Genomic DNA, 23,352 nt, shown 5'->3' with positions numbered 1-23,352 from the left:
CAGTTAGGTGGATCACCACACGGTTCTAAGACAGACTGGCTTATATAATGAGTTCTAGATCAATCAGGGACACAAACCAAAAACAAAAACCCTGTTACTGGGTATAGCCCCCAAAGACTGATTGCAAACTTACCTTTGTAAGTTCTAAAACCTCCCCCAGGATTCCACCATGCAGCCAGCACTACGGGTCCCAGTGCAGGTCACGTTTAGGCATATCCAACAAGGCCAACGACAGCTATTACTGTGGCCAGCACAAGATACCTTGATGCTGCTCTGTATAACCCGACTGTGTGGTTCTTGTGTGTGAACTCCATGGATGATGTCATGCCACAGTGTCAGAAGGCTGGCTGTGTAAGAAATGTTCAAGGACAGAAGGGAGCTGAGATCCAAAAGGACACATGGATATGCAACACCATTTCTATTCTGTGTGGTCTCAGCTGTCACTCTGCAGCTGGCCAAAGTGGGTCTCATTTGTAAGAGACGTTTGTCTGGCAACCTTCCTCAGGTTCTCTGGTAACTTGTGTACTGGAACAGGAAGACCATTCCTCTAGCACCATACATCTGGCAAGGTGCATGCCGTTGTCTCCCATCACCGTTCAGCCTCTTGTTAACAGGGTAAAAATATGAAAACATTTCAAAGAACCAGTTTTGTGAACAAATTACTTTAGGAATTCTTTGACTGATTTCTCATTAAGTCACATCATGGCCATATAAAACATATCTTAAAGGGCCTAGACGACCAAAAGAAACATGGCATCTCCCAAGACCCTTTGTGTAAACCTCAAACATCCTCGAAACCTCCATGACTTACATAGATGCTGTCATCCAAACAAGATGCACAGTGTACACACTTCCATACTGGGCTGGCACGAGGCTCAGTGGTAGAGTACAGAGCTCCAGATTTGTCCCCAGGACCCTCGAAAACAAGGAGACTTCTACTCTTGAGAGCAGTGACCCTGGTCTTCCTGATGGAGTCTTTTTTTCCTTTTTTCTTTTTGGTTTTTCAAGACAGGGTTTCTCTGTATAGCCCTGGCTGTCCTGGAACTCACTTTGTAGACCAGGCTGGCCTCGAACTCAGAAATCTGCCTGCCTCTGCCTCCCGAGTGCTGGGATTAAACTCCTGGCTGGCCTGATGGAGTTTTAAGAGAGTAGCACATTCTACAGTGAACTAAAGTCAACCCCTGATGTGAACTGTGAGGATCTGATATGGACTGTGAGGATCTGCTGTGAACTGTGAGGATCTGCTGTGGACTGTGAGGATCTGCTGTGAACTGTGAGGATCTGCTGTGAACTGTGAGGATCTGATGTGAACTGTGAGGATCTGATGTGAACTGTGAGGATCTGATGTGAACGGTGAGGATCTGATGTGAACTGTGAGGATCTGCTGTGAACGGTGAGGATCTGCTGTGAACGGTGAGGATCTGATGTGAACTGTGAGGATCTGATGTGAACTGTGAGGATCTGCTGTGAACTGTGAGGATCTGCTGTGAACGGTGAGGATCTGATGTGAACTGTGAGGATCTGATGTGAACGGTGAGGATCTGCTGTGAACTGTGAGGATCTGATGTGAACTGTGAGGATCTGCTGTGAACGGTGAGGATCTGCTGTTACATTAGAACAACTGAAGAGAAAATCAGCTTCATGAGAAAGTAACTTTCAGTTACCTTTATCAAGTAAATAAAAACAAGAACTGAATTTATTTGCAATTCCCAGAAGGTAATATACATAAAGATTCAATCTCGTATACGACAGATGTGTAGCTAACCACACACACAAAATGAGTATGTACTGAATTTTCAGAAACAAAAGTTAAAATAAATAGCAACAATAAAACTTTGGAAAAAATAACACATTTTTAGTTGTGGAAAATATGATTCTTAATTATATACAGTTACATATATAATAAAAAGCCACCTCTTGTCAGATTGCACAAAACTTGGGACCAGTAAAAGCATATTTTACAGCATGTGGTGCTATGATCCCAGGCCCATTTATGATTAACTCCAGGCTAAAAAACACGTACATTCATAATACAGTAAAAGATATGCAGTACTGTTTGAGAAAGACTACCTTCTCAGCTTACATTAACCTGCAGTAACCCTACAAAGGCTATACAGGAAATTTCACAAAAAGAAATCTCAAATAATTATTGTGCCCACTTCATGCTGAATCAACAGCCAAAAATGGGCTTCAAAGTAAACATGGTTGTCACTGGATATTTTTTAACACTTTAAAGATCTTTTCTTTGTCCTGGAAAACACTTTTTACTTGACAATTAGCAATCTTACCACAAGAAAAAGCCAGGCAAACTCAGCTAGCTTTGGCTTTCCTCTCTATGAACAGAATCATGTCAGAGACAGGATTTCATAGAAAACAGCAGTAATGCTCAATTCCCTTACAAGCAGACCCCGCTAGGAGTGCCATGACATTATTTCAAGTCCTGTCTTATGCTCATTTAAGGAAACAACAGTAGCAACTTACCCATTTACATACACTATGGCACAGCCCTCGATTTTGAGAAAAATACATTTAGGGAGCCATAAAAATTGCACAAACTGTATTGTAACAACCTGAAAAGCTCTTGGTGAAAAACACCAGTCTCTAGGGCAATAAAAAAATATTTGTGGACTTAATACAAATATTGACATTTAGAACAGAGGCTAATAAGTTCACTATTACGCTGCTCAATCCCAGCAGTTCACAGGTTATGTCAAGAGTTGTGTGTCCACAGTGCCTGGGACACTCGAATGCATAGAATACAGAAAGATGCCACTCTTCAGTCTGTGACCTGGCACACGTTACGTGAGAGCTCAAACCATCACCAGACGTCTGCACTTAAGTACTGCTGATCTCGCTCATCTGCTCCACCACTTGTCCTAGAATCTCATCGACTACGTCCACGTCATAATTGACCTGCTGAAGATCCAGATCAGGCACGATCATAGCCAGCAGCTGTCCTACGTTGACTCGGAGAGAACGAAGTTTGAGGCTGCAAACACAGACATTGGCTAATCAGGTGAGAACTACAATATAAATGACTTCTCTTATGGAACTTAAAAGTGAAAAGATGAAAATGTCTGTTGAATAAAAGAAAATAAATTGAAAAGAACCCCACCCCCACCACTACCACATAAAGAACTGGATTTAATTAACAGCCAATTGATTCACTAGATGCTAGGCTAAGTCCAAGAACAAGTTTTATAAAACATGTGGTTCAACATACAAATTAGATGTTACTTCCCACTTGCTACCCCCGGACAAACAGCAGTGCGACAGTGACAATATTCATCAAGAGCGGCTTTGGACTTCAACTTCCTGCTGATGAAAAAAAAACTGAACTGTTCCTTAATTATGGTTTTTAGAGACACAGTTTCTCTGTGTAGCTCTGGCTGTCCTGGAACTTGCTCTATAGACCAGGCTGCCCTTGAACTCACAGAGATCCATCTGCCTCTGCCTCCCAAATGCTAGGATTAAAAGTGTGCACCACCACCTCCCAGTTCCTTAATTACGAATAAAAGGATAAAAATTTCTGTCATCGAGTAAGTTTCCAAAACTTTGGTCTGAGCAATGTTAAGGAGGCTGAGTTAAACTGAGATTTCTCTAAACCCGTCTGTCCTAGTAGACTTTGTCAGGTTGACAGGACTAGAATAACTCGAGGTTACGCAGGAGTGAGTGAGGCAGTGAGCAGCAGTCAGCCCTCTTCCACGCGTCCTGCCTCCAGCTCCTGCTCTCCCTTCTCTCACGGGGGCCTGGAGCCAAAGAAGTCTTCTCCTCCCCAAGCTGCTTTGGTCAGAGAGACAGGTAATGATTTGTTTGTGTAGTTCTTACACAGGACCCGGCATCCACATGGTGAATAGTTAGGATCGCACACCAAAGGAAAGCCTTCACCAACCCCACTAAAATCTAAACAAAAGCCCAAGCTCTTACTCAGTTAATAGGATGCCCTGGTCCTCATCTGTTATTAATAGTATATTAAATATTACACACACACACACACACACACACACACACACACACACACACACGGCGGGGGTGGGGTGGGGTGAGTCCTATGTCAGTCATGGTGAAATTTAGCCCACTTTCAAAGATTAAGCCCAGTTTTTTCACTTTTTACCTATATAATCCAAACCATTTTCTATCCCTTAACTTAGCAACTTGAAGCAATGATGTGCTCCATCTCTCAGCCTTCCTTATCAGAAGCTCTGCTTAGAGACTTTTTGAGAATAGTTTTTTTCTACTGAGCATGTGTGAACCCCCTGCAAAAGCCTTCAGTACCTTTCCCCATCCACATAACTGACGGGCTCCTCAGCATTGCTTGAAGTGGAACCATCTGCCCCTGCCTGTTGGCCTGTGGACTTCAGCTGCTCCACTTCAGTCTGCAGCTCTTCACACTGAGAATGCATGTGTGACTTCTCTATTTCCAACAACTGAACCTGTCAAAAAAGAAACTTGGTAAGCACAAAATTTAAAAATACAGTCCAAGTGCAAGTTTGAGGAAAGACATGTAAAGATCTACCCTGATAAAGTGACACATTGAATGCACACACCTACCAGTCGTGTTTGTTTCCTTTCTCTTAGCGCTGGACACCCAGGCCTTGCCGGGGAGGCCTATCTACCACTGAGCTCCAGCCCAGCCCTTAGGAACTTTCCATTAGACATGCTGCATTTACTTAGAGTCATTTCTTTATCAATTTGTAGTGAGGAAAAAGTGTTAGTTATCATTTGACAAACTAAGTGAACCCTAGAATGTGAACACCATGTAATATTATTAAAGTTACAACCAAAGCTTGTACCAACTTGCTTATGTTTTGTCATTTAACACAAGATAATCTAACATTAAGAGTGTGTATATAGGGCTGGAGAGACAGCTCACTGAGGATCCTGCAACTATTGCAGTTCTAGTTCCAGGGGAACTCACCACACCCTCTTTCTGGCCTTCCTGGGCACCAGGCACCCATAAGATACAGGCATGTATGCCGGGAAAACACCTAAAGGCATAAAATAATTAAACTTAAAAACTGTCCCTTTACACTGGGCGTGGTGATGCACATTTAATCCCAGCACTTAAAAGGCAGAGGCAGGTGGGTCTGCATTTGAGGCCAGCCTGCCCTACACATCAAGTTCCAGTCTAGCCAGGGCTACAGAGTAAGTAAGATTCTATCTTCAAAACAAAGCGCGTTCCTCTGAAGTAGGACACATACACAGGCTACGGTTCACACCCTCATGTCTACTGTTTTTCTCTGTCAGAAGGAAACCCCTTCAACAGTTTTAAGTATGTTTCCCAGGCTCTGATTAGGCCAACAGAATAGAAAGAGCCCTTCTGTCCTGTAACCTGGAGGCTCCATCTATCTCAGACCACAGCTGCACTAAAGAGCCAACCAAGAGCACAGGAGTCTGTCTGGATGGTGCAGGGTCCACTTCATTTGCACCATATCCCCCATGAGGATACGCCTGGCTGCCTCATGCTTGCTAAGATGAACGCATACTAGCCTCACAGGATAAGCTCTTACAATATCGAGTATAAGTTATTCGCTTCCTAGCAACATCTTGATCACTACAGCACACTCATTCCCATACCCAGTCATTTCCCATTGTTTTCTAGTACTCTCAAACCATTTTTTTGGACAGGATTGAGGGGGGAGTGGCAAGGAGGGGAGATAGAGCCCAGGCCAGCCTCAAACTTACCATGAATAAGGATGACCTAGAATTTATGTTTGACTCTATATCTCAAGTGCTGGCACTACAGGATTTACCACCACACTTGGTTTAATACGAATCATTTGTTTAAGGTATCCATTTCTTTATTTATATATTATCAGTGTGTGTGTAAGCCAGAGGATGATATTCAGTATTTTCCTTTTTTTATAGACTTATTTATTTACTATATGTAAGTACACTATAGCTGTCTTCTGACACGACAGAAGAGGGCATCAGATCTCATTACGGATGGTTGTGAGCCACCATGTGGTTGCTAGGATTTGAAATCAGGACCTTCAGAAGAGCAGTCGGTGCTCTTACCTGCTGAGCCATCTCACCAGCCCCTTGGTATCTTCCTTAATTCCTGATTCTGCACTTTCATTTGGGGGTAACCTTCTCTTGATGACCCTAGAGCTTGCAAATCCATATGCCGCCCAAGCACTGCTGCTATCAGAGAGGTCCATGTCCAATGTTTTAGGTAGGTGCTAGGGTCTGAACTCCAGACATGCAAAACAAAGGCTTTATTCATTACGCAAAAGCCATCTCATCAGGACAAATTTTAGACACTTTTACTAGAATCAAAAACGCTGCAGGAGTCCTACTCCCCAGTTAAGAACCAAAGGTGTACGGGGCATTCAATAAACACAATTACTACCCTGTGAAAGTGCGCACAAACCTGCCCCAGGCAACTCACCTCGTTCTTGTACTGGTCCCTCTCAATGGTGCACTTGTCCAGCTGCCTGAACACATCATCAAGCTGCATGGCCATCTCGTCCACCTCGCTTTTGCTCTCAGTGCAGGAGGACTGGCTGCACTCACTCTTCACCTGCTGCAGCCTGCTGCACTGTTTCTTCAGCCTTTCGATCTCCTGCAGGGCTTGCTGGTACTGAGATTCCAAGTGCTCTGGGCTCTCAGCCTGACCATTAACACTTTCAAGTACAAACACTGTGTCAGTTTCCGTAGACTGGTGGCACTTCTCCTTCTTCACGCACTTGTCGTTCATCTCCAATAGTCTTTGCTGTAACACCTGTATCTGATCAGTAAACATCTGGCACTGTCTCTTGTAATCATCTCTTTCTTGTGTGACTACAAGCAGCTCACTTCTCAGTTCTTGTAACTGATGGCTAGTGGCATCTACCGACTCAGCTGAGGTCTCCTGCACTTTTGCCTCAGTACCGACACAGGACAGGGTGGCTGTGCCGTTCCTCACACCCATGTCCTCTTCCATACTTTCTTCCTTTTTCACGGTCAGGCCTGGTGCATCAGTCTGAGTGGAGACGGTAATGCCTGGGTCACTCCTGGAGGTGGAGGTGCTTGTGGAACTGGCCTGGACACAAGGCTTAGGACTGCTTACAACCTTGTCAACCTGAATGCCGCTCTGCTCAGTGTGGCTCTGTTCTGACTTGACTTCAAGATCTGATTTAACTTCAAGATCTACTGCAGGCTTGGGGGTACTATTTTCTTCTAAAATGATGACATCTTCATCATCATCATTTTTGTAAGATGAATTTTCAATTGGAGGATTACTTAATCTCCGAGTCTTTGCATTCAGAATTGATGAATAAACACCAAGTTTCCGCTTCATGCTGGGGAAAAAAAGGACATATAAAATAAGTTTGTAAAGCACAGGCAAGACACAAAACTTTTGTTTCTGTGACAAAACATCTGAAAAAAAAAAAAAAAAAAAAGGTAGTCTAATGACGGAAGGGTCCATCTGGCTCACAGTCTGAGGGCGCGGGGAGGAGAACACCACAGCAAGGCTTGACAGCTGCGGAAATGTACTGCAGGATGAAAGAAGAGAAAGGCAGCCCTGAAGAGATTCACACTCCGGGATGCTGAGATTCTGGGACCTTCCATCCCAGCTTAGCGACATGGAAGCTGCTGCTTCCAGAGACTTGCTTCCAGGACTTCTCCAGAACAGCTAGCCAGCCCAGCCAGCCTTTCAGACTGCCATAGTCAAGATGTCAGCTAAGTTATGAACCTTCTCAACACACAGGGACTGGAAGGCAAGTGATGCCTCAGGCATGGCAAGCATCTTTCCTAAGTGGCCTCTAGCACAATCACTTGTCTTTATTTAATGCAGTCAATTAGTTTAGTTCCCCTTGAACAAAGGACTCATGCACTCTCTGTTCAAGCTAGTCCTGAATTTGCTATGTAGGCAACAATCAACTTGAACTTCTGGTCTTCCTGCCTCCATTTCCTAAGAGCTGAGTTCACCCTCACACCTGGTTGGTTTTATATACTGTTGGGAACTGAGTCCCATCCAGGTCACTGCCCTACCAACCTAACTCACCTCAGTTCTACTCTGAGAATGTGAAGGCTGTACGATTTCTCAGAGAGCCTGGCCTTTCACCTCCTAGTGTCCAGCAGTCTGAAGACGGCCTCTCCTAGGTCCTAGACTCACTTCTATCACCTCTGAGTGGGCCACCACTTAGCACTTCATCACAAAACATCCCCTGACTAAGTTAGGGATAACTAACAAAATCCACGGTCCATGTCTGTCTTTCTCTATTCCTGCTCCATCTACTCACCTAATATATTACATGCTCAGAGTGTGATGTGGGCTATGTGAACGAGTTCATGATTCTTGTAAGATGATGTGATCAACCCAGCAAGAGGTAGAGATTTGATCAAACCACAGAATACATCACACACGCACGCACGCACACGCACACACACACACACACACACACACACACACACGCCCCATGTGCACATAAAACCTTGTTGTTTTCTGACAAACAACAGAGTCCTGTAGGCTGGCAAGCGTGAACTTGAAACTCTGGATTCCTCCACGTCCTGGAGACGAGTTTGCCTTATATGCTAGTATCCCCCACTCAGTCCATGGTTTTAGCTAATTTAAATACACGGTCAAAAAAGGTAGGGGGGAAAATCCTGGACACCTTTTACATTCACATGAACTGTAATTTTGTAATTGCTGTAGAAGAATCATATACATGTCCATGCGTATTCTACAAATAAAGGTTATTTTCACCACTAACCTATTGTTCTCAGGTTCAGACGTTGGTGAAGCAAGGTTGATATTTATAATCCTTGCTGCAAAGGGATTCGTGACTTCAGAAAGATGTGGTCTTGGAACACTCTCCTTCCCAGGGGAGAAGCTCTGACTTGAAACACTTGTCTGATACAATAGCTCATGATTAATCTGTTGGAGGAAAAAAAATGGATTTTAAAGGAACTAATATTCTTAATGTAACACTTGCCAAACACAAGATACATGCAATCTCTTTTCCTTTTACTCCAGAAAATACTGGAAATTACCCAAAGCATGTGGATTTCTTTTGCTAATTTGGGATGGGCAAATGGACCAGTGAACTGAACGAGCCTGCACTCAAGGGTAGCATAGTTTTGCAACTTGTTATTAATTGCATATATGGATGTGTTCAGTTTTGTGTGTGCATGTGTGAATGCTGGTGTGTATGCATGTGTGGACTCACGCTGTGGAAGGCAAAGGCCAATGCTACCCTACCTCTCTTGCTCACTCACTTTCCACCTGTTTTGATATAGGGTCTTGCTGAACCTGAAGCTTGCCCATTGGGCTAGAATGACTGGCTACTACAACTTGTGGAATATATTTTTCTATTTCAGCCTTCCAAACACTGGGATTACAGACATTCACTATAAGCATAGGGTACCAGAGTCTCAGCTATGCACTTTTGCCAACTAAGCCTTGTCCAGCCCCCAACATAAAACAAACACGAACGACAGCCCAAAAGTGCAAAACAGATTCACCACACTGTGACCCTAATATACTCATGACTTGGAAGATCTGTTTACACCCATAACACTACACTAAAAAGCACTGTAATGCAATTATAAATAAGCCTATATATCCCCAGGGAGAACAAAACTTCCTGCCCAAGAAATAGTCACACATAGCCAAAGAATCCTACCCATTCTACCACAGCATATCAAGCAGCCTGGCCTCTACCTCAGGATTTCCGTGTCAGCCTTCCTAGGGCTAAGCAAGTACATGTATGAAAGCCCACATATAGCTCTGTAATGACAAGAGCCTTTTTCATCCCAGCTGCCCATATACAGACCGGGAGAGCCAACCACTGGAGCAAAGTCAACCTCCTAGGAACCACACCCTTAAGAAAACTAACCCTCGGGGCTAAGTTAAGAGCACATTTGTTCTCTCCACTGCCCTAGACCTCTGATCCTGACAGCCCTACACTTGGGAAGAGGTGTGACAGCCATGTCCCGCTCATGGCAGTGCACTCCACAGACATGTACTGCCTTTATTTCAGCATGTCTGAGTTTCTGGTAAGATTCTTAATTGCTGTCTTACCTCAGCAATGGCCCAACAAACATTAAGTCAACAGTCTAAGAAGTTGTTGGGCTACGAAGACTTGGGGAAAAGATCAAGAATGGGTACAAAAAAAAGAGAGAGACAGAATGTAAATTCAACAAGTTCCTTTCAATTCAGCATCAGTTAAACCAAGTACTTCTAAAAATTAAGACAGATATGAAATGAAAGGTCTCATTACCTGAGGGAGTATTCGAGGGAGTATTTCCGGTTGTCTGATCCTGAATCTCTCTTTGCTCCTTTAAAAGAAAGATAAAAATGAGCACCTTGATATTTACCTGCTCATCATTCCGCATCCTGTTTTCAAGGGCTGCATCTGTTGCACACTGCACATGACTCAAACATCTACAATTAGCTAGCTTCAGTTCCATCGTCATCACTGTGAGTATTTAGACTATGGAGTAGCCCCCACCGTACACATTCTCTCCTTTCATTTAAAAAGGAAAAAAAGTCTTAGTGTACACCCAATGTCTGCCTGAGCCACAGGTCATGAACAAGGACAGCAAAGGCTTTCATTACTTCCAAAGCCACAGCGAAACTTAAGTAAATGCAACACAGACAGCTGGGTTATGGCTAAGTCAGTGAGGGGCTCGCTGAGCAGACATGAGGACCCAAGTTCCAATGCCCTAGAATCTAAGCTAAAGCTGGTCTTGACAACATGAGTAACCCCAGCACTGGTATGGTGAATCCTGGAGCATCTCTAGCATTCACTGGCAGGCCAGCAAAGCTCTACCTCCACTTAGTTAGAAACCTTGCCTCAGAAAACAAAAAAAAAAAGAGCCGGGCAGTGGTGGCGCATGCCTTTAATCCCAACACTTGGGAGGCAGAGGTAGGTAGATTTCTGAGTTCGAGGCCAGCCTGGTCTACAAAGTGAGTTCCAGGACAGCCAGGGCTATACAGAGAAACCCTGTCTCCAAAAAAAAAAAAAAAAAAAAAGACCAGGGAGAGCCAGGTGTGGTGGGGTCTCCACCTTTAATCCCACTATTTGGGAGGCAGAGGCAGGAGTATTTCTGTGAATCTGAGGATAGCCTGGTGTGTGTGTGTGTGTGTGTATGTGTGTGTGTGTGTGTGTGTGTGTGTGTGATGGCTCAGTAGGTAAGAGCAATGACTGCTCTTCTGAAGGTCCTGAGTTCAAATCCCAGCAACCACCTGGTAGCTCACAACCACTTGTAATGAGATCTGATGCCCTCTTGTGTGTCTGAAGACAGCTACAGTGCACTTAATTATAATAATAAATCTTTGGGCCAGAATGAGCAGGGACTAAGGGAGCAGGGCTGACTGGAGCAGGGCCAACTGGAGTGAATAAAGGTCCTAAAATTCCCAAAAACCACATGAAAGCTTACAATCATCTGGATAGCTACAGTGTCCCCATATTCATACACAAAATAAATAAAGCTTGAGAGAGAGAGAGAGAGAGAGAGAGAGAGAGAGAGAACAGCCTGGTCTACAAAAAGCAAGTTCTAGGACAGCCAGAGCTACATAGTAACACCTTCTCTCTCAAGAGAGGGGAGGGAGGAAGGGGGAGAGGAACGAGGGGGGGGGGGGGAGCGCGACCATGAGAGAGAGTGACCCATGGTCTCCATAGACATACAAATATACATGTAACACACAAATACAAAACATAGCAGAACTACACGAGAAGCCTTTAGCCTTCTATGTTCAGTATATTTGAGTAACCCTACTTCACCTATCCCACCTCCGTTTCCTGTTTATCACTAGGCACACTACTTAAGCTATCCAAACGACTGTAACAAAGATTTATTACAGCAATGGCCTCTGGCACAGCCATATCACTGGCAATGGCAGAGTCCCCAAGCCAGCACAGCTGTTGACACAGTCCCAGCAGTGCTGAGCTGGACGTTGTCATTGCTGTCACTGTCTCTCACTTTTGGGTTTTAGGTCTCTGCATGCTGCATTCTTAGGAACTTTTTACATTTATGTCTTTTCCCAAAAAAAATCATGTCTGAGTCTAGTTGGGAAAGTTCTAACTATAACTTTATGTGGTCACTATTTGGAAGTCTTCCTACGCCCTGGAGATTGTTAAGCACAGATAAGCACATAGGTAGAAATCTCTTTAGGAGGCCATTACTCCAGAATCTTCATGGGGTATCCGGGGTATCCACCCCTAAGCAAACTCAACCAGTGTAATTGTTGCACGGTAAACAGAGACAACTGACAAACTTTGACTGGCCAGGAAAATAGGTTACAGACTCAAGGGCTTTACAATATGCTTAGAGCTCTCTGAAAACGTAGTTTCAGGCAGCTGAGAGCCACTGCATGGTCAAATCTGGATCCTCTGGGAAAACAGCCAGTGCCTTTTAACCTCTGGGTCCAGGCTCCTCAATTTCTGTCACTGTACACGTTACCTTTTCTGTCAAGACTAAGCTCATTACAAGTGTCTATGCACAGGTCACTTAATAGGACTCAGACGGTGAAATATGTGAAGCTAGGACAGCCATCAGTGCAGGTGGTACCTGTGCTGGACACACAGGACACTGGACAAGCCTTGCTCATGGTCTGGACATCACTTTTCACCACCCTCGCACAACACTCACGTCTTTTTATAGGTTTTCTCGTAAGTAGGATGCACTAAATCCTCGTCTTCAGGTTCTTCCGGAACTTCACAGTTTCTAGGCAGGAAAATCACATGGAATAACACATCACAAGCACTGTTCAAACACCCCCAATAGTACTTTCTGCCTTTCCAGAAAGGGTGCCACCAACTATATGGTACCTGAACTGTGGGTCAGGGTTATTGGAGCAATACCATTTTTCTGGAAGCTGATCTATCCCATCTGGTAACTTTCGCCACTTTAGACAAGCGTCACATTGAACCCATGTCTGATCAGGACGCTTCCTTTAACAAAACAAAAACAAAATAGTCAAATGGAATTATCAACTCTGAAGTATTTCCTTTATTTACTAAGTTGTTTCCACACTAAGTATCTGCTTATTTCCAATCCTGAAAATTGTGTGATTAAACTGCATTTACTGTAATGTAAAACTAAGTTTCCAAATATTGGTAACTTTCAGGAGGTTACGTCACACACCAACTTGAATACAACAATTTAAAAATCTTTAATTCTAGCAGAAGGATGTCTGTATGTCCCAGGCTACCCAGGCCTGCACTGAGACCTTGCCTTTAAAGGGGTTAGGAGTAGGAGAGAATGTTCTCTTTTAACCCTAGCACTTAAGAGGCGAGGCAGGTGGATCTGAGTTCAAGGACAGCCTGGTCTATAGACAAAGTTCCAGGATAGCCATGGTTACACGAGAAACACTGTGTTGAAAATCAGAGGTGGGAGATGGGAGAGGGAAGGAGAGAAAAGTCTTAGAAAGAAGTTATGTTAGAAGTTAGCTAGAGGCAACTCCCTGGGTAAGAGCACGTGCTGCTTTCTAGAGGACCCAGGTTCAAGTCCCACCACACTCACAACTACCTCTAACTCCACTTCCAGGGATCTGACAGCCAGGGGGATGTCAGACACCCATGAGATTCACAGCAGACAATACATCCATATACTTAAGTAAGAAATTTAAAAAAGAAAAGAAATTATGAAGACTCATTTTACATAAGATTTTCTCTTTGAGACAGGGTTTCAACTGTAGACTGAATCAAACTTATTTTTCACCCTCTTTTTGGATTTCTGTGTCTGGTATCATTATGAGTAGGCTTGGATGGCCTGGAATTTGCTATGGGGACCAGGCTGGCCTCCAAATTATAGATCCACCTATCTCAGACTCCTGAATACTGGAATCAAAGGTATATGTCACCATGCCCAGATAGTTTCCAATTCTTCATCCTACAGTCTCTGCCTGCTACCTGACTCAACAGTAACTGACAAAATAATTCTTTGTCTTCGTATGTTTGCATGCATGTATACTTGTGCTTATAAAGGCCGGAGGTTAGCCTCCAGCGTCTTTCTTTAACAACACTATACACTATGTTTCTTGAGGCAGGTTCTCTCACTGGCCTAGAAGTCACCACATAGGCAAGGCTGACTGAGCAGCCAGCCCAAGCAGGGATTACAAGTGCATGACCCCATGCCCAGCATCTCACCTGGATTCTAGAGTCCTCACACTTGCTAGAGAGCACCTTTTGGCTGAGCTATGCCTCTCTTCCCTCCTGAGTAACGTTCTCAGTGCAGTTTTAAAACAGTTATGGGCGAGGCACTCGGGAGGCAAAGGCAGGAATTCAAGCTCAGACCCAGAGTAAACTTACTGAGACTTTCCTGCAAACCACACAAAACAAGAGCTGGACTACACCTTGCTTAACAGTGGACCCAGAATAAAACTTAAGAGGTACTCTGTATAAACAAGGCCTTATTAACACAAAACCTCAAATGAACTCAAAGTTTACAATGCAAGAAGTAAAGCTAACAACCCTGGTTTCCTGAGATCTCTGAATTAACTTTTGCTGGCAGTTTTTCATGTTTATAAAGGCACAGGGCCAGCACCTTGGTTACTGCTGCTTCTCCAATAGTGCAAGGACACCCAATGCCCTTGTCTAGTTTCTGCAAGCAACAGGCACACAGGTAGTGCATAGAGTATACATGTAGCAAACACCCATACACATTAAATAAAAAACAAAACAAGATGAAATAAATGATATTAACAAACATCAACTCACTAATTTGGAGTGTGTGGATTCACTTTTTAGCATCACCCTGAGCTTGTGGAAGGCCACAGCAGTACCATCATCTCTAATGGTATGTCAGAATTCAGTGCTCAGTACTTACTGTATGTCTTCGACTGGCAAGTTTACAGGATATTCTGCATTTTTTTTCACTTTCATTTCATTCCAATAATCATTCAGCTTTTCTCCTAGTGCTAGTATTGTAAGCCTTAAAAAAAATTATAACATTAATTCAAGAAAAAATAAAATATCAATTCAATGTCAATTTTTAAAAGGTAAAGATAAAACAAAGAACTCTAGTAATGATTAAAAGAGTATTGTGAGGATGGAAAAATCTCCAACTGTATGGCTAATAAACAAACATTCAAGCTTGCTACTTTTCTATAAAGGCCACTGTAAGTTCCTAGACTTGTCTAGAAGGTAAGGAGTGAGCAGAAACAAAAGGAAAGGGATGGAGTGGCCTAGAGTCAGCACACTGCACTTGTCTAACATGTATGATGCAACCAGAAGAAAGGGCAGGACACCAGGTCCTCTGCTGGCTATCAACTTCTGAGAGGCCAGAGGCTCCTTGCTAATCACTCACAGATTCATGGCTGCTGCTGCTGCTGCCATGTAAAGTGTTTTTGAGACAGGTCTTTTTACATAGTCCTAGTTACTCAAGAAGTTACTATGTAGAACGATTAGCCTCAAACTCACAGAGATCTGCCCACCTCAGCCTCCTGAGTGCTGGGATTAAGGGCATGTGCCAGCATGCCCTGCCAACATCAGATTTTAAAGTTAATGTGACACTCAGAATTTAAAATAAAGCTTTTTTTTTAAAAAAAGGATCTTCTGTTGTGCAATGGTGGGGCCTGCCTTTAATCCTAGCACTTGGGAGGCAGAGGCAGATTTCCATGTTTTCCAAGGCCAGTGTGGTCTACAGAGCAAGTTCCAGAGGGCAGGGGTTATATAGAGAAAGGGGGAAAAAAAAAAAAAAAAAAAAAAAGAAGAAGAAGAAAAAGAAAGGAGGAGGGAGGAGGAGAAAGAAGGAAGAAGGAAGAGGAGGAAAAGAAGAAAGGAGGAGGAAAAGAAGGAGGAGGAAGAGGAGAAGGAAGACCAAAAGTCCCCAAACTGGGTTTTCCTATTTAAGTCTGGCAGGCTAGAGTTGCAGACAGCAATCACAATGTGACTCGCTCGCTCGCACTCAATTCCTGGAGTTCTACTTTGAGCCCCAGGACATCCTTTTATAGAAGCACATGCCGAGGCCCAGGCGACAACTCATCTGCCTTCCTAATGCAACATTTCTTGATTCTTCCTAATCTTTTTATCATCACACATTAGGCTGGAATCCCTACCCATCCCTTGCACAAGCTAGGAAGCCCTGTGTGCCCTCATTCCCAGCCTCTGTACTCACAGATACATGACCATACACACCATACATGCACATACATACACCATACATACACATACATGCACCATACATACACATACACATACATACACCATACATGCACATACATGCACACACATTGTCCGCTTGGAGAAAACTCTAGGTTCATGCCATCAGTTCCCAGCAACCCACCCGAGAGTTCCTGCCCAGGGTTTCAGTTTTGATCATGTATGGACACAACCCCAGCTCCTTGCTGGCATGTCACCATCGCACCTTGCCTGGGTGCTATAAATCCCCTTTGCTTTATCCTGAATGTGTGACCTCCACCTGTAAGACCAGTGAACCCACCTGAGAGCTGCCTCCTAATAAACCTGCCTTTATCTACTTTTAATCTGGTCTAATCTGGCCTACATCTGTGTCAGTGTGAGAGAGATGACTATCAATATGCAGACCTCAAGCTATGCAACTACCGTACTTTCTCCTAAGAATACACCCAGAGTGGGAACAAGGTCAGAGGATGTACATTAATATACAGCTTTAGTTATCAAACTATTGGTTTTTGAAAACTAGCCAATAATCTGCACAGGCATCAGGGATACACTTTACCCACATCGAGCAGGCCCTTTTTATTTTGGAGGGTTTGGTTTTTGTCTGTTTCTGGTCCTGTATAAACCCCTGCCTAGCTGGTTGGGGTGTCAGTAGTGGGACACCTGCCCCGTGAGAGGGAACCCTTGAGCTCTAGTTGTAGGACTGCCACAGACAGCATTTCTGTAGAAATCGTCATTCTCCCATGACACTGTAATCTCTGAGATAACCCATACCATCAGATGCATAAATGGCTATGAAAGACCATCTGTCCATCCTTACATAAAATAGACTCAGTATACATTTAGTGTAATCTAACAATGATTAAATAATATAAAGTAGAGAAAAAACAATAAACATTCAAAATTAGTCCACCTGCTTTCTTTTGCAGGGACTGACTGTCTTAGACAGCCCTGACAGAAGTCCTTGCAGGAATGTAAAACAGATGACCTATTAAGTACTGACACTAACTTACATCTGAGGTTTGAATCCCACCCTACAATGTTCTATGGCTTAGTTTATAGGTCTTCATATTTTCTGATCACAGGTACTCCATAAAGGTGATTTCCCCCCTTTATTAATAGTATTTCTTAAGCTAGGGTCCCACACCTCAGTCTATAGACCAGAGGGTTTGACACTCAATTCTCCTGCCCTACTTTGCTTTCCACCACTAGGATTATAGGTCTTAAGTCAGCAGCCCAGCTCTGACTGGAAAAAGTTACTTTTCTTTCCAGTCTTTCAATCTGAACACTGTGTGTTCTCATGTGCATATTATGTGTGTGTTGTTATAAATGCTGAAGTCAGAGGACAACTTTCAGGAGTTCTCTCTTCTGCTCTCAACTTTATCATGGGCTCTGGGGATCAAACTCAGGCTGCCAGGCTTGTACAACAAGCACGTTACCCACTGAGCCACTTGGCCAGCCACTGCCTCAGGAACAATGTAATAGCTGCCACTCTCATTCACTCTCACTTTTAGAGGAAGCCTACCAATAATTACCATTAGAAATTATGCTCACTTGCCTTTTATAAACTGTTTAACATGCCCTTCAATTGCTAAGTATAAAGGTTCCTTTAAAAACCTCACAAGTGGGGACTGGGTGTGGTAACAGACACCTTAGATTCCCGTATTCAGGAGGCAGAGGCAGGCAGATCTTTGTGAGTTTGAGGCCAGGCCAGTCTGCATAGCAAGTTCCAGGCCAACCAGATCTAAACAGTGAGACTCTATAATCCAGCAAAGGCCAGAGGAATCTCAGTGATTAAGAACACTGAGTATTCATCCACAGGACCCAAGTTTGATTCTTGGTACCTACATGGTGACTCATAACCATCTGTGACTTTAGTTCCAGGAGATCCATAGCCCTCTGCAGACTTCCACAGGTATTATAATACACACAAAGGGCACACAGACATAGATGTAGGCAAAACACCCATGTACATAAAATAAAATTAACAAATAAAAAACCAAAAACCCAGAACAACAAACTTCACAGATGGGTACTGAACTTTTAAGTGCATCTTTCTGTGTATATGAAGATGTCTGGTATTTCTGCTTTTCTTTCAATCAATGTGATCAATGATGCTGGTTTCAATACTGAAACTATCCAAGAGGCATCCAGTATGACTCAGAAAGTACAGGTGTTTGTCTCCAACCAGATGACCCGGGTGTGGTAACTGACGCCCAGACCTACTCTCTGACTTCACAGACAATCAAAATAAACATAGAACCAAACAAACGGAACCTGTCTATCTGTGAGTTCAAGGCCAGCCTGACCTACAAGCGCCAGGACAGCAGGGACTACAAAGACTGTCTCAAAACCAAACACAAAACAGCGGACAGAAGAGTCATCTCAGCCTTTTACATCAGATATGGAGCTTCAGGGCGGGTCTGTCTGGATGGGTTCTGGTCTTGTTCTGGTCCAGCATTTCCTTACTGTCCTCACTCCCTGCTTTTGGAATAATAATGTCTATTCCAAGCCATTCTTGGAAGTATGTGACGCACTGTTTTATGTTAGAGGGGTTACAGTTAAGAGACTGCCTTGAGTGCCACAAGAGACTCTGCACTTTTGAATTGTGTTGAGAGTATCAAAGACTGAGGATTCCTAAAGTTGGACTGAGCGTAGTCAGCATTACAGCCATGCCCCTATGTGGGCCATGGAATGGGGGTCATAGGCTCATATTTTGACTACTTGGTCCCCACGTTGGTAAAACTATTTAGAAAGAATTAAAAAGTGTGGCCTTGGAGGAGGTGTGTCACTATGGGGTGGGCTTTGAGGTGTCAGAAGCTCACACCATTTCTCAGCTTTCTCTCTCTGGCTTGTACTTGTAGACAAAGATATAAGCTCCCCACCACGGTTCCAGCGCCATGCCTCCCTGCCACCATGCTCCTATTGGTGATGCTCACATACTCACCCTCTGTAAAATAAGCTTCAAGTTAAATGCTTTCTCTTCTAAGTGGCCTTGGTCATAGTGTTGTATCATAGCAATAAAAAAAAAAATCCAGAAACTCTATGGATGTGAGGAGATGGTTCAGAAGTTAAGAGAACTTATTGCTCTTGCATATGACATCTGTTCAGTTCCCGGCACATGTCTGACAACCTCCTGAAACTTTGGCTCCAGGGGACCCAACATCTTTTCTGGACACCTGCATTCACTAGACATATGCTAGGCCCACACTTAGACGCATACATATAATACACACTTTAAAACAGTAAGTGGCTCATCCAGAAAAGGGAACTGAAAGACTTCTTTCATCTCACAAGTTGTCATGCATCCCACCACGAGCAGAGTAATACAATTCTGGTTTTCCCAATGTGATATATTATTCTTGAGTCACAACAGAGCAAATTCCTGCCTGCATGGTGCTGGGGTACATGTAGTCACAGCACTCAGAAGGTGTATATAGGCAAGATGCTCAGACGTTCAAGGCAGCATAGACTATAGATGGGTCAAAACCAGTCTATGCTACACAAGAGCCCATCTCAAATACATCCTCTGGCTAAAGGAATGGAGGGATGACTAGTGTAGCCATCTTATTAACACATTTCCTCAGAGCATTAGTGACTTAAATGGGCAACATACCTGTACTCATTAGTGTAGTCAAAATCTTGCTTATTATGAGTTGGCTTAAGGAAATTACATTCTATAATTCCAACCACTCCAACACCCATGTTGTTTGCCTGAAATATATATAATAAAACAGCATTTTAGACATCAAGCATGATGTCTAAGATTTACATCATAAACTTACTGTGCCATACTTTATCTTATATGACTCCCATGAAATTTCCAAGTAAGTGTTTAGAATTTTTTTTAAAAATAATTCCTAAATATATTAGTTTTCTTCCAAATCCATTCTACATGTGTTTAGCTGAGAAGTGTGCAAACTGACAAGCAAGGGGAGGGAGTGTCCCCTGCCATGTGTGAGTCACAGTCAGCCTCCCCACATGAACAGTCCTGCTGCGCTGAGAAGCAGCAGTGCTCACCCTGCCACCTCTGACCAGCACACAATGGACGCTTGCAGCTGCAGTCTAAACATCCACACTGCCGTGCTATACACAACTCATAAGACATGCTATAAAAACTGAGACTCTAAAGGAAAACAAAACCCAACACACTCGGGAGGGAAAAAGAAAGAGAACACACCTAGCCCTAAACTCTTCAGCATGCGCTCACCTCGGCAGTGCGCACTAAAGTAGAAGGGCACACAGACCAACATGGGCCCTGTGCAAGGAGGAGGCGAGAATTCACTCAAGTGCTTCATATTTAAATCAAACAACAAACCTTGTACCAGGACGACTCATTCTTATAACTGCCACCCAAGATCTCGAAAACACAATACTCTAACATATACAGCACAAACTACATGGTGGGTTATGACTAACAACCTAAAAAACATTACAACAATAAAAGTTACTTTAAAGGGCAGTAGTAATTCTAGGGCCAGAAAGACAGGTCAGTGAACAGGCTCCTGCTACCAAGCCTGCCAACCTGAGGCCTGGGGTGTGTGTGTGTGTGTGTGTGTGTGTGTGTGTGTGTCGGGCGCAGTGCTAATCTATCGGGTACTGGTTTTCAGGCTGGTTTTATAAGCACTAATTAAAACGCTGATGTACTTCTGTGCCTCAGAACTACACTTCCCAGGAAGTCTTGAGCAAGCTATATACTTACCAGTGCCAATTTCCAAACCTGTAAGGTAAAATAAGCTCTCTCGCTCCTCCTGTAAGACAGACTACTGGGAATCAAATGAGAAATGAATGCTTCTAAATGACTGATGCCTACCCAGGTGGGATGGCACACACCTTAATACCAGCATTTGGAAGGCAAAGGTCAGCAGATCTATCTCCTGGAATTAATTCAAGACCACTCTAAGCTACATAGTGAATCCCAGCAGAGCCAGGGCTGTATAAAGAGACCCAGTCTCAAAAAAACAAACACCCCTTCCCACCTCCAAAAAAAGACACCAAAAAAGTCATGAGCAAAAAGAAAAAAAACCAGAACCACATTAAAATGACCTCCAACCTAATACACTACCCGTTGCTAAAAACATTTCAAATATAAATCTTACCTTTAACTGACATCCTACTTTTTCATAAGCCTTGATGAGTCTGTTTTTGTGATACATCATTATCCCATAGTGATCTTTATTTCTGCAGTTGAATCCAAAAGTAATTCTCACTGTTCTAGTCTTAAGAAATATTAAGGAAAATTCTGAATACAACATTCATTCCCTTCCTGACCCAGTCTATCTTACTAATAAACCCCAACAGACAGACAGGGGCTGGACAGACGGTCTCGTCTTGGATACAATTTGATTCTCAGCTCACAACCATCTCAGTACCACAGGATCTGACTGACAGACTCTACTGGTCTCCTTGGGCACCAGGTACCCAAATGGTACAAATACATATAAAGGCAAAACACTCAACACATAAAATAAAAATAACTATTTTTAAAAGGACTTGGAATCAGCCAGTGTCCAAATCACACCTAAAGTACATGTAGAAAAGCAATCTGGAGCGTGGAACTCTATGAGAGAGGGCTGGTGAGATAGATCAGAGGATAAAGATGCTGGCCACTATGTTGACAAACTGAGTTTAATCCCTGGGACACATGGTGAAAGGACTCCTGCAAGTTGTCCTCTGATCTACACACACACAAATGAAATTTAAAAAACTGTTATAAGGATAGAAAGGAAAATAGCAAATGATTTTGAATATGCTTTGCTATGTTTACATATTATAAATAAAGGATACTAAAAATTTAGGTCGGTAAACATCACGTTCAATGTAGGCAAGACTCTTGGAAACTAGTTGTGTCTTCACTTTCTGTCCACGAATGATGATCTGCATTCTTGGTTTAAGGTATAAAATACTGCAGTAAGCCTGCAAAGAAACAGAACAAATGCTTCCTCTCTAAAGAACTATTCACAAGTTTGTTCAACATTACTCAGATATTAATTTAAAAAGAGCCGGACGTGTTGGCGCACACCTTTAATCCCAGCACTCGGGAGGCAGAGGCAGGCGAATTTCTGAGTTCGAGGCCAGCCTAGTCTACAAAGTGAGTTCCAGGACAGCCAGGGCTATTCAGAGAAACCCTGTCTCAAAAAGCAAAAAAAAAAAGAAAAGAAAAGAAAATACATCCTTTGTAACAAACACCATAATTCCTTAATAAAATAGTACAGTCTACAGAGATGGGGGCATAGTTCAGAGGTAAACATGGTATTAAGCCCTAGATTTAGGACTCAGGTAATAACAGCACAAAATTATATTATTCTGATTTTTAGAAAAAACTGAGACAGTTTCTCAAAATGCCGCAGACCCTCTGGGTCCCGTGCCTGCGTAATACGGTTCTCTAGAGTAGGTGGGCAAAGCTTAGGACGGGGTGACAGACAGACACACACACAAGAGAGGTGTTGAATCTGAATGTAATTTTCTGGTCGAGCTTAGACTAATTATATTACAGCGAATATCATAAATTGTAAAACATAATGGATACGGTACATTGAAGTTTTCCAGGTGCAAGAGGAGTGACTACAAAAAGAATTTGCAGGAACCAGATAAATGTTTATGTTAGGGATAAGTATCCCTCCAGATGCAAGAGGAGTGACTTCAAAAGGACTAAGTTTACTTTAGAGATTAGCACCTGCCTTGGATTCACACTTTAGCGTTAATTGGGCTAGGGGGGTATAAACTCTTGCCTGGCTTCAGGAATAAAGTAGTGTCATGAACCTTGGAATTCTTAGGCCTTGTTAATTCTTATCTATGTATTATGGAGAATTCCCATTTATCAGTATAGTATATTAATTTGCTCTTGGCATGGGATGTAGTCCGTAATAAGGATTTTTATCTCAGTGAGAATTCCAGACTCTTTCTGCAGACAACTGAATTTATGCCTAGTGCTTAATTGTTTTATGGTAGAGCTAAATTAGTTACTGAATAGGTTAAACTCCTTGCTGCTATCTGGAATCTAAGAACACTGGGAAAAGGCTTTAGCTATGTTAGAATACAATCTTAAAAGGCATTTACTATAAGGTAATGCTTAATAGAGTGCACGTGAATCTATGCATTAGACTAATGCGGTGGAAATTTGATTATTATGGGTTTAGGAGAAACCGCCAAACCTCCGGGAGGGGAATTTCCATGGAACTCTGATCCTCAAGAACAGCTTCCAGGCTTTTTGCCTGTCAAACTGACCTAAACTGGAGAGCTGACTTTCGTCCTAGGAATTCATTTCTCATGAGCAGCT

At 43.1% G+C, this 23,352-nt stretch overlaps 1 protein-coding gene across 4 annotated transcripts in view; it reads right to left on the bottom strand.

The window, feature by feature from the left end:
• Positions 1 to 1,834: 1,834 nt before the first annotated feature.
• Positions 1,835 to 23,352, bottom strand: part of Morc3 (MORC family CW-type zinc finger 3) — a 41,824-nt gene continuing 20,306 nt past the window's right edge. For all 4 annotated transcript variants that reach the window (XM_085832424.1, XM_085832428.1, XM_085832425.1 and 1 more), the window contains 11 exons: positions 21,861 to 21,989; positions 21,173 to 21,292; positions 19,690 to 19,787; positions 14,761 to 14,865; positions 12,762 to 12,884; positions 12,583 to 12,657; positions 10,209 to 10,266; positions 8,700 to 8,863; positions 6,392 to 7,283; positions 4,276 to 4,433; positions 1,835 to 2,989 (listed from right to left, as the gene is read on the bottom strand). In XM_085832424.1, the coding sequence (XP_085688550.1) occupies positions 2,836 to 2,989; positions 4,276 to 4,433; positions 6,392 to 7,283; positions 8,700 to 8,863; positions 10,209 to 10,266; positions 12,583 to 12,657; positions 12,762 to 12,884; positions 14,761 to 14,865; positions 19,690 to 19,787; positions 21,173 to 21,292; positions 21,861 to 21,989 (2,076 nt within the window). In that variant the 3' untranslated portion in view covers positions 1,835 to 2,835. The remainder of the gene's footprint in view (positions 2,990 to 4,275; positions 4,434 to 6,391; positions 7,284 to 8,699; positions 8,864 to 10,208; positions 10,267 to 12,582; positions 12,658 to 12,761; positions 12,885 to 14,760; positions 14,866 to 19,689; positions 19,788 to 21,172; positions 21,293 to 21,860; positions 21,990 to 23,352) is intronic.

Source organism: Mus caroli, unplaced genomic scaffold (genome assembly GCF_978045245.1).
Source record: "Mus caroli unplaced genomic scaffold, Mus_caroli_1 scaffold_17, whole genome shotgun sequence".
Lineage (NCBI taxonomy): Eukaryota > Metazoa > Chordata > Mammalia > Rodentia > Muridae > Mus > Mus caroli.
The sequence above is the reverse complement of the archived record's forward strand: the minus strand, read 5'-3'. Positions and strand labels throughout refer to the sequence as shown.